The sequence below is a fragment of the Panthera tigris genome, chromosome D1 (genome assembly GCF_018350195.1).
Source record: "Panthera tigris isolate Pti1 chromosome D1, P.tigris_Pti1_mat1.1, whole genome shotgun sequence".
Lineage (NCBI taxonomy): Eukaryota > Metazoa > Chordata > Mammalia > Carnivora > Felidae > Panthera > Panthera tigris.
Window position 1 is genome coordinate 54,373,870 of NC_056669.1, and position 18,225 is coordinate 54,392,094.

General features: G+C 38.1%; 1 protein-coding gene across 4 annotated transcripts in view; it reads left to right on the forward strand.

Annotated features, from left to right (window-relative positions):
- The window catches only part of PAK1 (p21 (RAC1) activated kinase 1), a 152,711-nt gene extending 136,088 nt beyond the window's left edge, over positions 1-16,623 (forward strand). For all 4 annotated transcript variants that reach the window (XM_042959496.1, XM_007078949.3, XM_007078950.3 and 1 more), the window contains exons 10-15: positions 21-133; positions 3,430-3,547; positions 9,669-9,768; positions 11,787-11,983; positions 14,851-14,988; positions 16,469-16,623. In XM_042959496.1, the coding sequence (XP_042815430.1) occupies positions 21-133; positions 3,430-3,547; positions 9,669-9,768; positions 11,787-11,983; positions 14,851-14,988; positions 16,469-16,555 (753 nt within the window). In that variant the 3' untranslated portion in view covers positions 16,556-16,623. The remainder of the gene's footprint in view (positions 1-20; positions 134-3,429; positions 3,548-9,668; positions 9,769-11,786; positions 11,984-14,850; positions 14,989-16,468) is intronic.
- The last annotated feature ends 1,602 nt before the right edge of the window (positions 16,624-18,225 follow it).

An 18,225-nucleotide genomic window follows, 5' to 3' on the forward strand; every position in this document is an offset into this window, starting at 1 on the left:
TTGAATGTACTCTGTTTCAGGTGGCCATTAAGCAGATGAACCTTCAGCAGCAGCCGAAGAAAGAGCTGATTATTAATGAGATCCTGGTCATGAGGGAAAACAAGAACCCAAATATTGTCAACTACTTGGACAGGTATGAAGTAATAGGTCTTGTCAGAGAGATCAGCCTGGGACTGATGGGTGGTGGAATTATTAGTGGAGAAGGCATCACCAGCACTCTAAACTGCCTTCATTTAAGAATCTTCTGTGATGCTTGGCTGTCTGCCTCTGACCCTGTATACTGCTGGACACCTCTGATTGCTGCACAGTCTTTCTGGGTTAGATGAACCCTACCACCCTGTAGCTTCTGACACCTGGTCCCAGAACCGTTTGTTCTGCCTCACAGAGGCCCTTCAGCCCATCTGCCAGAATCAGCCATGTAAGTCTTTAAATCATTTCACATTCCAGATCTTTCCTTATCCTACTCACCCTCCTGAATAAGTTCTAGTTTATCTTTCTCATTCTCTCAAAATTTGACAGTCTGTAGTTTCATTTGAGATTGACCAATATGGAAAGAATAAGACTTCTCTTGTTCTAAATTCAACATGATTTCATCCACTGTTTTATTTTTAGGAAGCCTGTTTCATTGTTGACCTCTAGTTAGTCTGTAGTCAATTTAAATCTCTGATCCCTTTTTTTTTTTTTTTTTTAATGGGAGCTTGCCTTAAACTGGTAATGTAGAACTTTTTAGGAACCTTCATTAAATCCCATTTTGATTATGTCAGCCCATTATTCCAGCTCATCAGAATTCTGTTCTTAAACATAATAATAGTGGTTATAGCTAACATTTGTGTTATGCTTTACTTTGCACCAAGTACTTTCATGAACATATCTAATTGTGAAATAGGGTTTACTACCTGTATTTTACTGAGAAGAAACTGAGGTTCATAGAAGTTAATAACTTGTCCAAGACCAGTAAGACAGTAAGTAGCAAATGAGGGTTTTGGATTTGAATATTCCTAGCACCAACATCCATACCCTTTCCATCATATCATGTTCTTTTCTCCTATATGTGAAAAAAGAAAGTGAGCTTCTTGCCTGGGTTTTAGAGACATCACAGGTCGAGGTGCTATTGGACTAAGTCTTGGACTCTAACTTTTTTTAATATTTATGTTGCATTGTCAGCTATATTTCATTTCTGCCAGATTCTGCCAGATTTCTTCTTTTGCATCTAAAACATTGGTAGGCTTCGGTTTCTTTAAAGAAGAAAAGAGTTGGACTTTGACCTTTCCAATGCATAATGTTGACAACTATAGCAAATAAAGCCTTCTTCCTTTTTGAGGAATGATTGTCTTTCCATGATGCGGATCATGACTGGCTTTGAAAAATCCTCTGAAAGTTATTATTCACCTTCCCATCTCTTTGAAGAACTTATTATATAGAGAGTATAGCTTGGACAAACTCCTGAAGGCTATAAGGGTACCAGATTTTGGCTTAGGATGAGGAAAAATGAAAGCTTCCCAATAAAAGTATGTCCTATCTCATTAAAAAGTGAGTGTCTTATCACTGGAGGTATCTAAACGATAAAATGCATGACCATGTTATTGAAGGAATTTGTGTCCTGGGAATAAGAAAATTTATAAATTTGTTTATCAATTGTGCCTTTGCTGGTGTTTCCAGAGGCTTGTGCTGTGAAACCAGAAGTAAGTAAGGTTCAATCCCTGCCTTCAAATAAAAAAATACCCAGGAGCTCCTGTGGGAGCACAGAGGAAGGTGCCCTTACCCTGAGCAGTAAGTGAAGGTATTGCAGTTGAGCGTCTGATTCTTGTGAGTTGTCCCAGGGGAGAGCTCCATCCGATTTGTTCTTCTCCAAATGTGTGATGCTCTGAGGCTTTACCTTGGAGATGTGATTTTTGATGGTACCTTGGCATACAGTGTAGCCACAGAGTTTTTGGGACAACCTGTATCTGTTTGTGCATTGTCTTAGCTTTGCACAGCAAAGCCGAGGTATGTCATGTCAGGCCCAGGTAAAGAGGCTCTCTTTTCCAAGTGTCCAGAGATAGTCTCTTGAACCCTCATATTTCTTCCTCCCAATCAGTCCAAGCTGGCAGATGTCTCCTTGATGTGCTGGATGAGAGGGCATAATGTGCATTCTTTGTCAAGGAAGAAATAGGCTCATGCCAGTGGAGAGTTTTTTACCCAGTCCTAAATTATCTTTTAGTCCAAGTCCCCATCATCTTCTCTCTCAAAAGAGATTCAAGTTGAAGAACATCTTAATCTGTCACATATATTCTTCCTGGAAACTAAAAAAAAAACAAAACAAAAAACTACAAGACTTTGAGTTACAAAGAATATAGAAGCTATGTAGAGAGTACTAGATTCAGAATCAAGAGAATAGGATTCAAATCCTACCCTTTGCTGAAGGCTTTTTTTTTTTTTAACAGTCTCTGTCTGCCCAGAAGTAGTCCCAATATCAGGGTGACAATAAGATGACATACCACACAGCTCAACTCAGTCCAATATAACTTCTTTGTCTAAAGCTAGCAGAAAAGTCTGTAGGGCTCTAGGCTAGTCTTTTTATTTGTTTCATTCTGCAGCTAAAAAGACTGACCAGACAGGCTAAGTGATCTTTTTATTTAGCACATAATAGGACTGAATGATCCAATCCCTGAGTGATAGTATTGGTCGTAACTCATGTCTCAATAATCTCTGTAGGGATATAGCACTAAATGGCAGCCCTTGGCTTACCAGAAGAGGCTTTGGCTCTTCAGGCTTTGTTGAATTCATTTCATTTTTAGAATCATGTAAAGTGGAGATCATTGCCAACATAATATGTGTATGATACTTTATAGCTTTTAAATGGCTTTTATAGCCATTATTTCATTTAATATTTACAATCAATTATCTTTTATTTTGCTCATTGATTTATTCAGGAAACATTGGCATCTACTGTGTTAGACTCTGGGGATAGAGTCTTGAACAAGACCCAGTACTTGGTCTCATGGATCTCAGATTTAGAACTCTCAAGGAGGTTTTGTGACTTGCTCTAATGCTGGTGACATGGATTCCAAATCCCATCTTTGTCAAATGTTTGGTTGCTCTCTGCCTTGATGCTTCTAGATGCGTGGAAATGATGCCTAATTTTGAGAAGCGTTGCTTTGTATTGTGATGAAATGTAATTTTATTATATCTTCAACCTAATAATCTTAGTTCTACTCTTTTGGGCTTCACAGAATAATCTGCTTTGTTTCCTCCAGGAGAATCCACAAGGGATATCAAGTTAGTGTTTCTATCCCCCAGATTTTGCTTTTCCCCGGAAAAAAGAACCCTAGACTTTTCCAGAGCTGATGGAGATACAGGTTCACTCTGTGTATATGCTGAGCCTTTGAAACCCATTGCTATGGCTCAGTGTGCTCTGTTCCTTCTTACCCCTTTTCTATACTCCTACAGTTACCTCGTGGGAGATGAGCTGTGGGTTGTCATGGAATACTTGGCTGGAGGCTCTTTGACAGATGTGGTAACAGAAACTTGCATGGATGAAGGCCAGATCGCAGCTGTCTGCCGTGAGGTAAGGCCAATGGCCAACCAGCCTCGAGCAGGAAGTGGTCTTCATATCAGTGTCTATCAGAGTTTTTTACTTGATGGGATTTCTGCCTGGGCACTGAAGGTGGAAGAAATTTGCTGGACTCTCCCATTATTCTTTTGTTTAGCTGTTTTGAATTTTCTATCACTATGATCTATTATTTAAAGATAACTTTATTCTGATTACAAAAGTATATACCCATTGTATAAAAATTAGAAATTACATATATATATGTAAAGTCACTCAATTTCAACCTTAAAGGTGACTGCTATAAATACTTTGTAGTATTTTTCTCTTTTACATGGATATATATTTTAATCATATTTTTATTCTACTTTCCTGTTCTCTTCGTGTGCTGCGAAGGAAATAAAACAGATTAAGAAGGTAGTGACAGAGGAGGTACTATTTTAGACAGAGTAGTCAGGGATGGTTTTGCCATAGATTTGAATAAAGATCTGAATATACGAAAAAGCAAGCCACACAAAAATCTGGGGTAAAATACTTCCAGGCAAAAGAAATGGAAAATGAAACTTAAATAGGTATTCTCTTTTCTCCTCATTGCTATTAAATGTCAAAGGTCTGTAATATGCTGGTGTAAGAGGAGAAAAAAAAAATTCACAAAGTTTCTGTGAGAAGTAATATCCTCAGGGAGAGCCCCATGTTTTTAAAGCTTTTATTTAAGCTCAGTCAGTTGAGTGTCTGACTTTGGCTCAGGTCATGATCTCGCAGTCTATGAGTTCAAGCCCCACATCGGGCTCTGTGCTGACAGCCCAGAGCCTGGAGTCTGCTTCAGATTCTGTGTCCCTCTCTCACTCTGCTGTTCACCTGCTCCTGCTCTGTCTGTCTCTCTCTCTCTGTCTCTCTTAAGAATAAATAAGACATTAAAAAAATTAAGTTTAAATTCCAGTCAGTTAACATACAATGTAATATTAGCTTCAGGTGTACAATATAGTGATTCAGCACTTCCATATATTACCCATTGCTCATCACAAGTGCAGTCCTTAATCCCCATCCCCTCTTTAACCCACCCCTCCTCCCCACCTCCCCTGTGGTAACCATCAGTTTGTTCTCTATAGTTAAGGGTCTTTTTCTTGGTTTGCCTCTCTCTCTCTCTCTCTCTCTCTCTCTCTCTTTTTTTCCCTTTCCTGGTTTGTTTTGTTTCTTAAATTCCACATATGAGTGAAATCACATGGTATTTGTCTTTCTCTGACTTATTTCACTTAGCATAATACTATCTAGCTCAATCCATATCATTGCACATGGCAAGATTTCATTCTTTTTTATGTCTAAGTAATATTCCATTATATATATATATATATATATATATATATATATATATATACACACACACACATATATATACACCACAACTTCTCTTTACATTCATCAGTTGATGAATACTTGGACTGTTTCCATAATTTGGCTATTGTAGATAATGCTGCTATAAACATCAGGGTGTGTGTATCCTTCTGAATTAGTATTTTTATATTTTTGGGGGGTAAATACCTAGTAGTACAATTGCTAGATCGCAGGGTAGTTCTATTTTTAACTTTTTGAGGAACCTCCATACTGTTTTCCAGAGTCGCTGCACCAGTTTACATTCCCTCCAACTGTGCAAGAGGGTTCCCCTTTCTCCACATCCTCACCAACACCTGTTGTTTCTTGTGTTGCTGATTTTAGCCATTCTGCAGATAGGTGTGAAATGATATCTCATTGTTTTGACTTGTATTTCCCTGATGATAAGTGATATTGAACATCTTTTCATGTGTCTATCAGCCATCTGTATGTCTTCTTTGGAAAAATATCTATTCATGTCTTTTGCCTTTGTTTTAATTGGATTATTTGTTTTTTGGATGTTGAGTTTTACAAGTCTTTTATATATTTTGGATATTACCCCTTTATTAGATATGTCATTTGCAAATATCTTCTCCAATTCCATAGGTTGCCTTTTAGTTTTGTTGATTGTTTCCTTTGCTGTGCAGAAGTTTTTATCTTGATGAAGTCCCAATAGTTTATTTTTGCTTTTGTTTCCCTTGCCTCAGGAGACATATCTAAAAAGAAGTTGCAATGGCCAGTTGTCAAAGAGGTTACTACCTGTGTTCTCCTCTAGGATTTTTATGGTTTCATGTCTCACATTTAGGTCTTTAATCAATTTTGATTTTATTTTTATCTGTGGTATAAGAAAGTGGTCCAGTTTAATTCTTTTGGATGTTTCTGTCCAGTTTTCTCAACACCATTTTTTGAAGAGACTTATCTTTTTCCTGTTGGATATACTTTCAGTTTTGTTGAACATTAATTGACTATATAGTTTTGGGTTCATTTCTAGATTTTCTATTCTGTTCCATGACCTATGTGTCTGTTTTTGTGCCAGTACCATCCTGTTTTGATTACTACAGGTTTGTAATATAACTTGAAGTCTGGAATTGTGATGCCTCCAGCTTTGTTTTCTTTTTTAAGATTGCTTTGGTTATTTGGGGTCTTTTGTGGTTCCATGCAAATTTTCAGATTTTTTGTTATAGCTCTGCGAAAAATGTTTTTGGTATTTTGATACAGATTGCATTAAATGTGTAGATTGCTTTGGGTAGTATAGACATTTCAACAATATTTGTGATTCCAGTTCATGAGCATGGAATGTCTTTCCATTTCTTTGCTTCATCTTGAATTTCTTTCATCAGTGTTTTAGAGTTTTCAGAGTACAGGTCTTTCACTTCTTTGGTTAGGTTTATTCCTTGGTATCTTATTGGTTTTGGTACAGTTGTAAATGGGATTGATTCCTTGATTTCTCTTTTTGTTTCTTCATTATTTGTATATAGAAATGCAACAGTTTTCTGGATGTTGATTTTGTATCCTGTGACTATTGAATTTGTATATCAGTTCTAGCAATTTTGGTGGGGTGGGGGGGTTTAGTGTTTTCTATATAGAGTAGCATGTCATCTGCAAAGAGTAAACATTTGACTTCTTCCTTGCCAATTTGGATGCCCTTAATTTCTTTTTATCGTCTGACTCTTGTGGATAGCCATATTTTTATTAGAGGAAGAAGATGAAGGAAATATTCAGAGAAGTTGAGGATATTGGATGTTTTGCTGATAAGAGACTGGAACTTTACAGTAGCCCAATAATAGAAAAGTTTCAGAATTAGGGAAAAGTAGATTAGGTGATTAGAAGATGAGATTCAGAGTATTATGGGATTAAGTTCAATATTATGATTGGGGTTTGATGATGTAAGATCTGGAGGCATTCAGATGGAAAAATGTAGTTGTATATTTAATCAATATTAGGAAAAGTGAAGTCACGTGAAATCAATTTCATCCTAGAAAATATGATCACCCTGCATCCTGGGATCTGGAACACACACATGTAGGTTAATGGAATTAACATAGACCTGGGATTCTTAGGAGCTATGGCTTCTTTTCTTTGCTCCACTGTTAATACAGTGTTTCTCAACTTTTTAAAATTATTATTATCTCTCCCTGAGGGAGCCTTTTAAGACATTTTTTCCTAATCCCACTCCCCCCCATGAAATATTAATACCATAGATATACTGCATATCTGTTTATGTATTGTGGCCCTTTGGGAAGCCACAAACCACTGTAATATCTAAAATATTTTTCACTCACCCCAGGAGCTAACTTGCACTGATTGAGGATACATGCATATGTATGCTTAGGGAAATCAATTTGCTTCAATTTATATATCTTTAAAATGGGAATTCACCCTGTATATATGTTAGGGGCGCCATATGGATCAAAAAGCACCTAAAAATTTTTTTTAATGTTGCACAAATAGGTGACATTACTATTATCTTTAAGTTCTAAGAGATCATCCCTCTTTTAAAAAATAGTTTTATTGAGATATAATTCACATACCATATAATTCATCCATTAAAAAGTATATAATTTAATGGTATTTAGCATATTGAGTTACACAACCATCACCATAATCAATTTTAAAATATTTTCATCACGCCTCCCCCCCAATAAAACTCCTTACCCATTCATTAGTAGGCACTGCCCCACCCACCCCATTTCTTGACCCCTCCTCCCAACGCTATGCAACCACTAATCTATTTTCTGTCTCTATAGATTTACTTGTTCTGGACATTTAATATAAATGGAAACGGCTTCTTTTCCCTAGTATAATATTTTGAAAGTTCATCCATGTTATAATGTACATTAGTCCTTCATTCTTTTTATTAACAAATAAGATCCCATTTATTTATCATTCATCAATCAATGGACATTTGGGTCATTTCCACTTTTTGGCTATTATGAATAATAACATATGTACTTGTACAAATTTTTGGTTGGATATCTGTTTTCATTTCTCTTGGGTATAAGCCTAGGAGTGGAACTTCTGGTCATATAGCAACTCGGTGTACTTGCTTAAGAAATGGCCAAACTGTTTTCCAAAGTGGCTGTATTTTTTGATATTCCTACAAACAATGTATGAGGGTTCTAATTTCTCAAAGTTATTTTTTTATCATAATTTTTGACATCCAGAAATCAGGGTCTCCAGCCTCCTAAGGAAAGCAACTCTTACTTTTTTAGGCAAAAGCTGCTTCTGAATATTTGTTTGTTCTTAATTTAGCCATTGCTACGTTCTTAGAAAGTGAAGTATTAATTTGAAAACATTGAAGTAGTATTTTCCAATTGGTTTGCATCTTTAGTATTTTTCAGTTGGTAGAAGCTTCTAAAATGTTAGCTTTTTGTTATGGACTTAAACTAGTAGATTTAGTAGCAAACCTGAGGTTATTTTTTCTTATCCCCACATTTTACAGATGGGAAAACAGTAGCCTGGAGAGAGTAAGTGATTTGTTTAGAATGTTAGTATCATTAGTCAGGAAGTGGCAGCACCAGGCATTTTCATTGTTCCATTAGCCTCTGTGTTATTCACTCTGCCTGCTAATTATAGATGTTTTCCAAGATTCTTTTCTTGCTTTTGTCTTCTATAACATTTGCCAGTTGCAGCCATAACTATAACTTAAAAAAAATCACCTGGTCACAAATGACTCAAATATTTATCTCAAGTCCATATCTCTGTATAGAACTTAAGACTCATATGTTCAGTTGTCTACTGAATATTTGTCTGCAAATGCTTATCCGTATATTAAATTTAACATACCCAAAACAGTACAGATTATCTCCTCGCCAATAAGAGTTTTCTGACTTAACTGTTGCTTGTTCTTTAAAATAAGTTTCTTTTTTTTTTTAATGTTTATTTATTTATTTTGAGAAAGAGAGAGAATGTGAACAAGGGAGGGGAAGAGAGAGGGGGGGAGAGACTATCCCAAGCAGGCTCTGTGCTTTAGCACAGAGCCGGCACGGGGCTGGATCCCATGAAACATAAGATCGTGACCTGAGCTGAAATCAAGAGTTGGACATTTAACCAACTGAGCCACTCAGGCACCCCCTAACTTCACTGTTTCTAATATCACTTTCATATGTCTCAGATATGACTCTCTTTGTCACTTTCCTCCGGTTTCTTCGTTATAAAATCATTTCCATTCTTCCTCAGTAGTTTTTCTTGGGCCTCAGCTTCTTTGTTAAGGATCTAATGTTTGATAAAAAAACAAAAAACAAAAAAACTCCAAAATGGATTGGAGGAACTTTTGTACCTAAAAACTATTGGGGCGCCTGGGTGGCTCTGTCAGTTGAGTGCCTGACTTCAGCTCAGGTCATAATCTCATGGTTCATGGGTTTGAGCCCTGGGTCAGGCTCTCTGCTGAGCCCACTTCGGATCCCATGTCTCTCCCTCTCTCTCTGCCCCTCCCCCACTCACACGTATGTGTTCTCTCTTTCTCTCTCTCTCAAAATAAATAAACATTAAAAAAAGGAAACTATTGTAAGGTGTACTATAATTACAATAAGATATGGTAAGGCATATTATAAGAAAGGCATAAAGCAGGACCAAATTAGAAGAGTGCTTAGCCAGGAGACAGGAGATTAGGCTGTAGACCTGCCTCCACCACAGATTGGGAGCAAGTTATGTTTACTCACTGGGCCCCCACTTTCTTGGTCATAAAATGAGGAGGTTGGATTAGTTGACTTTCTATAAGTTTTCATATTATAAGTCCTTTTTTTCTCCCTCTGCTCATCGACTTCAATAGTGCCTGCAGGCTTTGGAGTTTCTGCATTCGAACCAGGTCATTCACAGAGACATCAAGAGTGACAATATCCTGTTGGGAATGGATGGTTCTGTCAAGCTAAGTGAGTAGGAATGAAGATACTTCTCTTCCTGATGGGACCCTGTCTCCTGGGGGAGGGTAATCATATAATAGTAGCTACAAGACTGAGCAAGGGGTCTTCACTTACAGGCACATGTTGGAGATATTGAGGGTCAGTTCCAGACCATTGCAGTAAAACGAATATTTCAGTAAAGCAAGTCAAATGAATTTTTTGGTTTCCCAGTGCATATAAAAGTTATGTTTACACTACACTGAAGTTGATTAAGTGTGTAATAGCATTATGTCCAAAAAAACGATGTACATATCTTAATTAAAAAATACTTTCTTGCTAAAAATTGCTAACCATTATCTGAACTTTCAGTGAGTTGTAATCTTTGTTTTTGTGAAGAGTCTTGCTTCGATGTTGATGGCTGTGCACTGATCAGGGTGGTGGTTGGTGAAGGCTGGGGTGGCTGTGGCAGTTTCTTAAAATAAGACAATAATGAAGTTTGCTGCGTTGGCTGATTCTCTTCCACTTCATGAACAACTTCTCTGTAGCATGCAATGCTGTTTGATAGCATTTTACCCACAGTAGATCAGCTTTCATAATGGGAGTCAGTCCTCTCAAACCCTGCTACTGCCTTATCAACTAAATTTATGTAATATTTTAAATCCTTTGTGTCATTTCAACGATCTTCATGGCATCTTCACCAGGAGTAGATTCCATCTCAAGAAATACTTTCTTTGCCCATCAGTGAGAAGCCATTCCTCACCTGTTCAGGTTTTATCATGAGATTGCACTAATTCAGTCACATCTTCAGGCTGTACTTGTAATTCTAGTTCTCTTGCTATTTCTACCACATCTGCAGTCAGAACATAGACATTTATCGATTTAAATAAGTTCACCATCTTATATGGGTGCAGTTCGTGTTGCCCCAACACAATTACAGTGGTAACATCAAAGATCACTGGTCATAGACCACCATAACAGATGTAATTATAATGAAAAAGTTAGAAATGAGAATTACCAAAATATAACACAGAGACATGAAGTGAGTAAATGCTCATCACAGAATTGCTACAAACCTTCAATTTGTAAAAATCTGTGATGTGCAATAAAGTGAAGTGCAATAAAATGAGGTATGTCTGTGTTTCCTGGGATATGCAAGCTCTTTATAGTACTCAGCACTATGCAGGATGTCATTTCTTTTTTCCCCGTCCATTTATATGTTTAGCTAAAAGAAATTTACTGAATGCCAACTGTGTGCTATGTCCAGTGATGGCACCAAGGATACTTTTGCTTGTCTTCAAGTAGCTCTCAGTCTAGTAGTGGAGAAATTAGTGTAGTTTCTTTGATTCATTCATTCAGCACACTTTTATCAAATATCTATTATACCTAGGCCCTCTGGGAATAAAAAAATGAGTGGGAAGACATAGCCTTTTCTATCAAAGGCCTCAATTTAAATAAACATATAATTGCAATACAATAAGAATGAACTATAAGCAGAACATTTTGTTCGAAAGTGTGAGGATCAGTATCCCAGACAGACAGCTGTGTTACAGATGGGCAACTTATGGGAAGATTGTTAGCAGTCTTTGTCCAGGGGCACAGGGTGAGAAATTAATAAAAGCAGGGCCATTCCTACTTGTAGGTGATTAGGGCTTAAGTCTGGGACTCATTCCCAGAAAATAAAACAAGGACCTAGACTGCCAGATTCTGGGACATGGGTGTGGATTTCAAGAAGAAAGCAGAATTGGGGCAAGTAATCAAGGCCAAAACGGGCACCTTTGGCTCTAATGCCTAGTTCTTCTAGTTTGAGGAGGGGTAAGAGGCCAGAGATGATGTCTCTTTTGTTCGTCTTGTTTCTTTTCAATGTCGGACAGAGGACAGGCTAAGAGCTGGATGTGAAGGTGGCAGTCATGTGATTCCAGGTCTGGAGAGAGAAGGGATTGCCATGGCTGGGAGCTAGGCAGAGCTTGACAGCTAGGGATAGGCACATAGTCAATACTTATGGAAGGTGTACCCTAAATATATGTCCATTCTTTCTTTTCTTTTTCTAGCTGACTTTGGATTCTGTGCCCAGATCACCCCAGAGCAGAGCAAACGGAGCACCATGGTGGGAACCCCATACTGGATGGCACCAGAGGTTGTGACACGGAAAGCCTATGGGCCCAAGGTTGACATCTGGTCCCTGGGCATCATGGCCATTGAAATGATTGAAGGGGAGCCCCCATACCTCAATGAAAATCCTCTCAGAGTGAGTGTTACTAGTCCCATTTCAAGATGTTTGGGCTATTGTCTTTAGTCCCGGGAAATGAGACTCAGGCTATTCCCTACAGTTTTCAACCTGGATCTGTCTTTTCTAGATAAAACTAGGCACTATTGGATTTAAAGAAAAGAGATATTCACAGTCACTCATTTATTCAACAATTATTTGAGTTCCTGCCATGTAAAAGAAACTGTTCTAATGGCAATGAAGAAATTAATAAATAGTAACAGAGGGTAAGTGCTGTGAAATAAAGCTGAGTAAAGGGCTTATGAGAGTGATGGGGAAAGAGGGAGAAATGTACTATTTTATTTAGAGTAGAGAAGGAAGTCCTCCCTTATAAGTTATTTGAGCAGAAACCTGAAGAAAGGAGCAAGCCATGCAATTAATCTGATGCAAGAGTTTCCCAGGTATCAAGTATATAAACGACTTGATTTGAGAACACACTTGTATCCAGGAAAAAACCAAAGAGGGCAGTGTTCCTAAGTGAGTGAGTGGGGAGGAGAATAGTAGACAAGGTCAGAGAACTAGGAGGGGACCAAATCAGACCTTGTGACCATCTTGAGAACTTGGCTTTTATTCTGTAAGAGATTGGAAGCCATTGAAGGATTTTGAGGTGAGGAGTAGTATGATGTAATTTATGTTATGAATTAACCATTTTGGCTGCTTTCATGGAAAGCAGACTCTGAAATACTGTTATAATCATTCAGGTAAGAGTGGTAGCTTGGACTATGTTGGTGGCATGAAGAGTGGTTAGACTCAGGAAATACCTTGAACATACAGCTGACAAGGTGAATTAGATATCAGAGAAAGAGGAATCAATAATGCCTATGAGATTTTGGGCCTTAATTGCTGAAAAAGTTCCGTTGCCATTTACTGGGAAGGTCGAAGAGCAAGTAAAATTGGATAATAGAGTTTGTTTTTAATGTGTTAATTTGAAATGTTTATTAGACATCCAAGTAGAGATGTCGCACAGAGTTGGGCTTAGGAGTCTGGAGTTTAATGGTGAGAGGTCAGAGCTATAAATACAAATTTATCAGGAAGTAGTATATAGTTGGTTTACTTAAGCATTGGAACGAGATGATTGATGCGATCACTCACCTAGGGAGTAAGGTTTGAGTACTGAGCCCTGGGGTACTCTCATGTTTACAGTTTGGAGGAACTAGCAAAGTAGACCAAGGAATGGCCTTTCTAGAACTGAGAGAAGTGTGTTCTGGAGGCCAAGAGAACAAAGTGTTTGGAGAAGAACTGTGTTCTTTGGAGAAGGACATTGGCTGTGTCAAATGTCACTGATTGTATGAGATAAAGTTGAGAAATACACATTGTATTTGCCAATGTGGAGGTTAGTGATGAGCTTGACAGTCAGTGGAGTGATGGTAATGAAATGATAGCCTAATTAGAGTAAATCCACCAGAATGGGAGAAGTTGAGATGGCATGTGAAAGCAATTGTTGTTGTTTAAGGAGTTTTGCTCTTAAGAGAAAAGAGAAATGGAGCAGGAACTAGAAGTAGAGCTGAGGGAGGGTTTAGTTTAGTTGTGTGTGTTTTTTTTTTTTTAAGATATTATTACATCATGTTTGTGTGGGGATAGCAATAATCTAGTGCAAAGGAGGAAAGTGGTCATGTCCAAGAGAGAAGTGACATCTGTAGGAGTGATGTCCTTAAGTTGATGAGAGGGGTTGGATCAAGTATTGAAGTAAAGAGTATTAGATTAGAGTATGGACAATTTATCCATTGCAATAAGAGAGGGAAGGCAGAGTATATGAATACAGATGTATGTTGGTAATTTGGGTCATGGGCAAATAGGAGAATTATTCTGATTGCTTCTATTTTCTTATTTTTCCCAACCTCCCCTCCAGTGCAGGAATTCTCTGTGCATTTTTGGTAGGTGGTCATCCAATCTTAACTGGATACCTCTTGGGTAGCTCTGATTATTGGAAAGTGCTTCAGTGTACCAAACTGAAAAAGCCTGAAGGTCCCAGCTTTGGTCTCTGAATCCACATACTACTCATCTTCCCCCATCTTCCAGTAGCCTTGAAAATGATGACTAGTAGGGTGTGATGGAAATAAGACTGGGATTAGAATCAGAGAACAGAAGCTCATATGATTAAGTTGATACTTGGCATATCCCTTTATGTTTCTGGACCTTATTTGTGAAATGGGGATGATTCTTGCCTAGCCCATTATCCAGACTTATTATTGTGGGCATTAAATGAGGTAGTGTTTGTGTAAATACTTTGTGAATTAAAGTGCTCAGTGCTTGAAAAGGACTGGTTTTGTTTTGTTTTGTTTTGTTTTTTTAACTTATCCCATAAGATGCTCCATGTTAGGGGAACTGGGAGGCAACAGGGAAACAGATTGCTGCTTTACAGGCATTTCCTTTTTATATTCCTCTCTGTTAGAAGAAATCAGTTCTTAGATGACTCAGGTGCCAAGGCATCAGGAATAATTTCCTCCAGCAAATGGGCAGGTGTTTAATTCTTCAGGCTAAATGAATAATAAGCCCCTTAGTTCTATAATCAAGAATAATAATAAAGCCATGGGTCCGGAACACACTTCATAAGTTTATAAAGTGCTTTCCAATATACTATCTTGTTTTATATTTACAAACATGTGATATAGATATAGATAGGCACTATTATCATCCCTGTTTTTACAGATGAGGAATTTGGAAACTCACTGACTTGCACATGATCACATGGCCTTTAAATGTTAAATAAGATCCTTAGGTCATATTCTTTCCAGTCTCTTTGTGTCCTAGAGGCATAAAGCAGCCGACCATATTTCTAGAGGGCAAGTGTGGGGACTAGGAGAGAACCCCAGCTGGAGCCTACGGTGATTCTTCATTTGTATTGCCAGGCCTTGTACCTCATTGCCACCAATGGGACCCCGGAGCTTCAGAACCCAGAGAAGCTATCAGCTTTTTTCCGGGACTTTCTGAACCGCTGTCTTGAGATGGATGTGGAGAAGAGAGGTTCAGCTAAAGAGCTGCTGCAGGTAACTGTCCCTAAGCAGAGAAGCTCCAAATTCAAGGGATCACTAAACCAAGTCTTTTTTGCTTCATTTTTGCACGTGAGGCACTACTAGGCCTCTCTCCTACAACTTACCTCCACTCAACTTCTATTCCTACTTCCCTAACCTCTTTCATCCCTGGGCCTTTGCTCAAGCTATTCCCTGAGGCTGTTCCTCAGTCTGTTAAAACTACACATAGGCTTAGCTTAAAAATCTGCTTACTGAGCTCCTGTTGAATTTTGCCTGTATTATCACCATAGTTGAGTCTTACCTAATATAAAATGGAATCATACAATATGAAAACTTGTGCCTGGCTTCTTTCACTCATCATAGTGTCTATGGGATTCATCCTGTTGTCAGCATATCAATTATTCATTCTTTTCTTTATTTATTTTATTATATTTTTAATGTTTATTTCTGAGACAGAGAGAGACATAGCATGAGTGGGGGAGGGGCAGAGAGAGAGAGAGAGATGCAGAATCTGAAGCAGGCTCCAGGCTCTGAGCTGTCAGCACAGAGCTGGACACGGGGCTTGAACTCACAAACCGTGAGATCATGACCTGAGCTGAAGTCAGTCGCTCAACGGACTGAGCCACCCAGGTACCCCAATTATTCATTCTTTTGAATTGCTGTGTAATTTTCTGTATAGTATTATATAAATATCACATTCATTCTTTCATTCTCTTGGACATTTGGGTTCTTTTTAGTTATGACTATTTTTTAAATATTTAAAATACTCTTTTTAAAAAATATATATTATATATATGTATATATTTTATTTAAATTCAAATTAGTTAACATGTAGTGTAATAATGAGTTCAGGAATAGAATTTAGTGATTCATCACTTATATATAATACCCACTGCTCCTCCCAACAAGTGCCCTTCTTAATGTCCATCACCCATTTAGCCCATCTCCACACCCAACACTCCACCAGCCACCCTCAGTTTGTTCTCTGTATTTAAGAGTCTCTTATGGTTGTACCCGTTCTGTTTTTATCTTATTTTTGCTTCTCTTCCTCTCTGTTCATCTGTTTTGTTTACTAAATTCCACATATGAGTGAAATCATATGATATTTGTCTTTTCTGACTTATTTTGCTACAATATACTCTAGTTCCATCCACATTGTTGCAAATGGCCAGTTATGACTATTGTAAGTAAAGTGACTATGAACATTCTTGTGTGTGTCTTTTGGTGGATACACAAACTCTTTTCTGTTGGAAATACACCTGTGAGTAGAAATGCTGGGATATAGCAGAGATGTGTGTTTGAGTGGTAGATAGATACTGTCAGTTTTCCAAAATGGTTTGTTACCTTTTAAAGATGTTCTTCAACTTGGGGATGATCTGAAGCTTTCCAGACAGAGCCTTGTGCAAACATGGATAGCCTTATTAACATCTTATAATGGTTACTGAGGAAGAATGGTAAATAGTCATGTGTCTTTTGCTCTTTTTTTCCTTTCTAGCATCAGTTCCTGAAGATTGCCAAGCCCCTTTCCAGCCTCACTCCACTGATTGCTGCAGCAAAGGAGGCAACCAAGAACAATCACTAAAACCACGCTTGCCCCAGCCTCATTGTGCCAAGACTTCTGTGAAATAAATGCTCATTTTAGAAATTCAAGCCCCCGATGCCCTCTCTTCCTTGCCTTGCTCCTCCCATTTCCTGGTCTAGCGCTCTCATGTCTTTGATCCTTGAGAACTATGTGTCCAGCATTGAAGAGAACCGCAACTGACTAATGAGATGATGTCCATTTCTAAGTAAGGAATTTCCTCCCAATTCATGGATGTGAGGGTGGTTTACCATCAAGGGCTTCTTTGAATAAACCCGTGGACTCCTTTTCCCATCCCCTCCATCTCTCACCTGCCAGTCAGTTCTTGACTCTATAATTTTTGGCTTTGTAACATTATCAATTTGTAATCAGTTGAGACTTCTTTAGTGCTTGCTTTTCTTTGACTGAACTGCCCAAACACCTATTGTACTTGAAAATTGGAAGTGCTGGAGGAATGCCATGAGGGTTGATAATCTGCCAGGGATGTGAAATGGCTCATCTTCCTGGACCATGGCTTTGGCGCAGCTGATCCTGATATGGGAGAGAGAGCTACCATGTTTTCTTTTTGTGTATGCTTCTAGCAGCTATTTGGGAGGATCTTCACCCAGTAGTGTTCCCCGTGCTATTTCTTGTGAAATGGTCTTGGCTATGTAGCAGCTTTTGATTCCCTACATCCCCTAGGCTGCTGCCCCAATTCTGTCCTTGTTTAGAACATTGAGAGGTTTCCCAAGGCACATGCTGGGTGAGAACAGTGTGAGAAGTCAGGGGAAAAAATGTAGCTGCTTTTAGAACAAAGTCAGGTATCAGCACCTGTCCCGCTGTACCTATGTGTTGTTTTGAGAACTCAGCTTCTTTTTCCATCTGGAATAAGGAGCTGAAAGATTAACTTAGATCTTCTGATGGCCTGAATCTTTGGGTCAGAGGGAAGGACCTCGAAATGTGAAACTACATGTTAGTTTTGGATGGATTTGGCAACCTGATAAGATACTCTGCCGGCTGTGAAGGGACCCTGTTTTTACAATGCATGGCCAAGCTCTCTGCAAATGGAAATGCTTGCACTGGGTGTTGGGGATGTTTGCTACCTCCTGCTATCTTTGTGGTTTTGGTCCTCCCACTATGATAGGACCCCTGGCCAGCATTGTGGCTTGTCATGTCAGTCCCATTGGCTACCTTGTCATGCTCTGAGGTACCACTGCCTCTGTAGCACAAGTTTTATTTCCTTCAATAAAAGGAGATGAAAATATTCTACTTGGAGTATGCCTTTCTTCTTTGCCCTTTTCCTTTCTTTTCTAATTTTTTATTTATTTTTATTTTTATTATTTTATTCTATTTTTTTTAATATGAAATTTATTGTCAAATTGGTTTCCATACGACAACCAGTGCTCATCTAATTTTTTATTTTAAAATAATTTCAAACTTGTAAGAAAACTTAAAATATATATTATAAAATATATATATGTATTTTTCTCTTTGAACCATCTGAGATTAAGTTACCTTTACCACCATGTACTTCAATGTGTATACATTCCTCTTAACACTTTTATTTTAAATATAAATTAAGAGAACTGTTTACATATTACAAGGTATTCACTCAGACAGTTGTGGAAACTGAGAAGTCCCATGATCCACATCTGCAAGTTGGAGGCCCATGAAGGCTGGGGTGTAGTTCACAG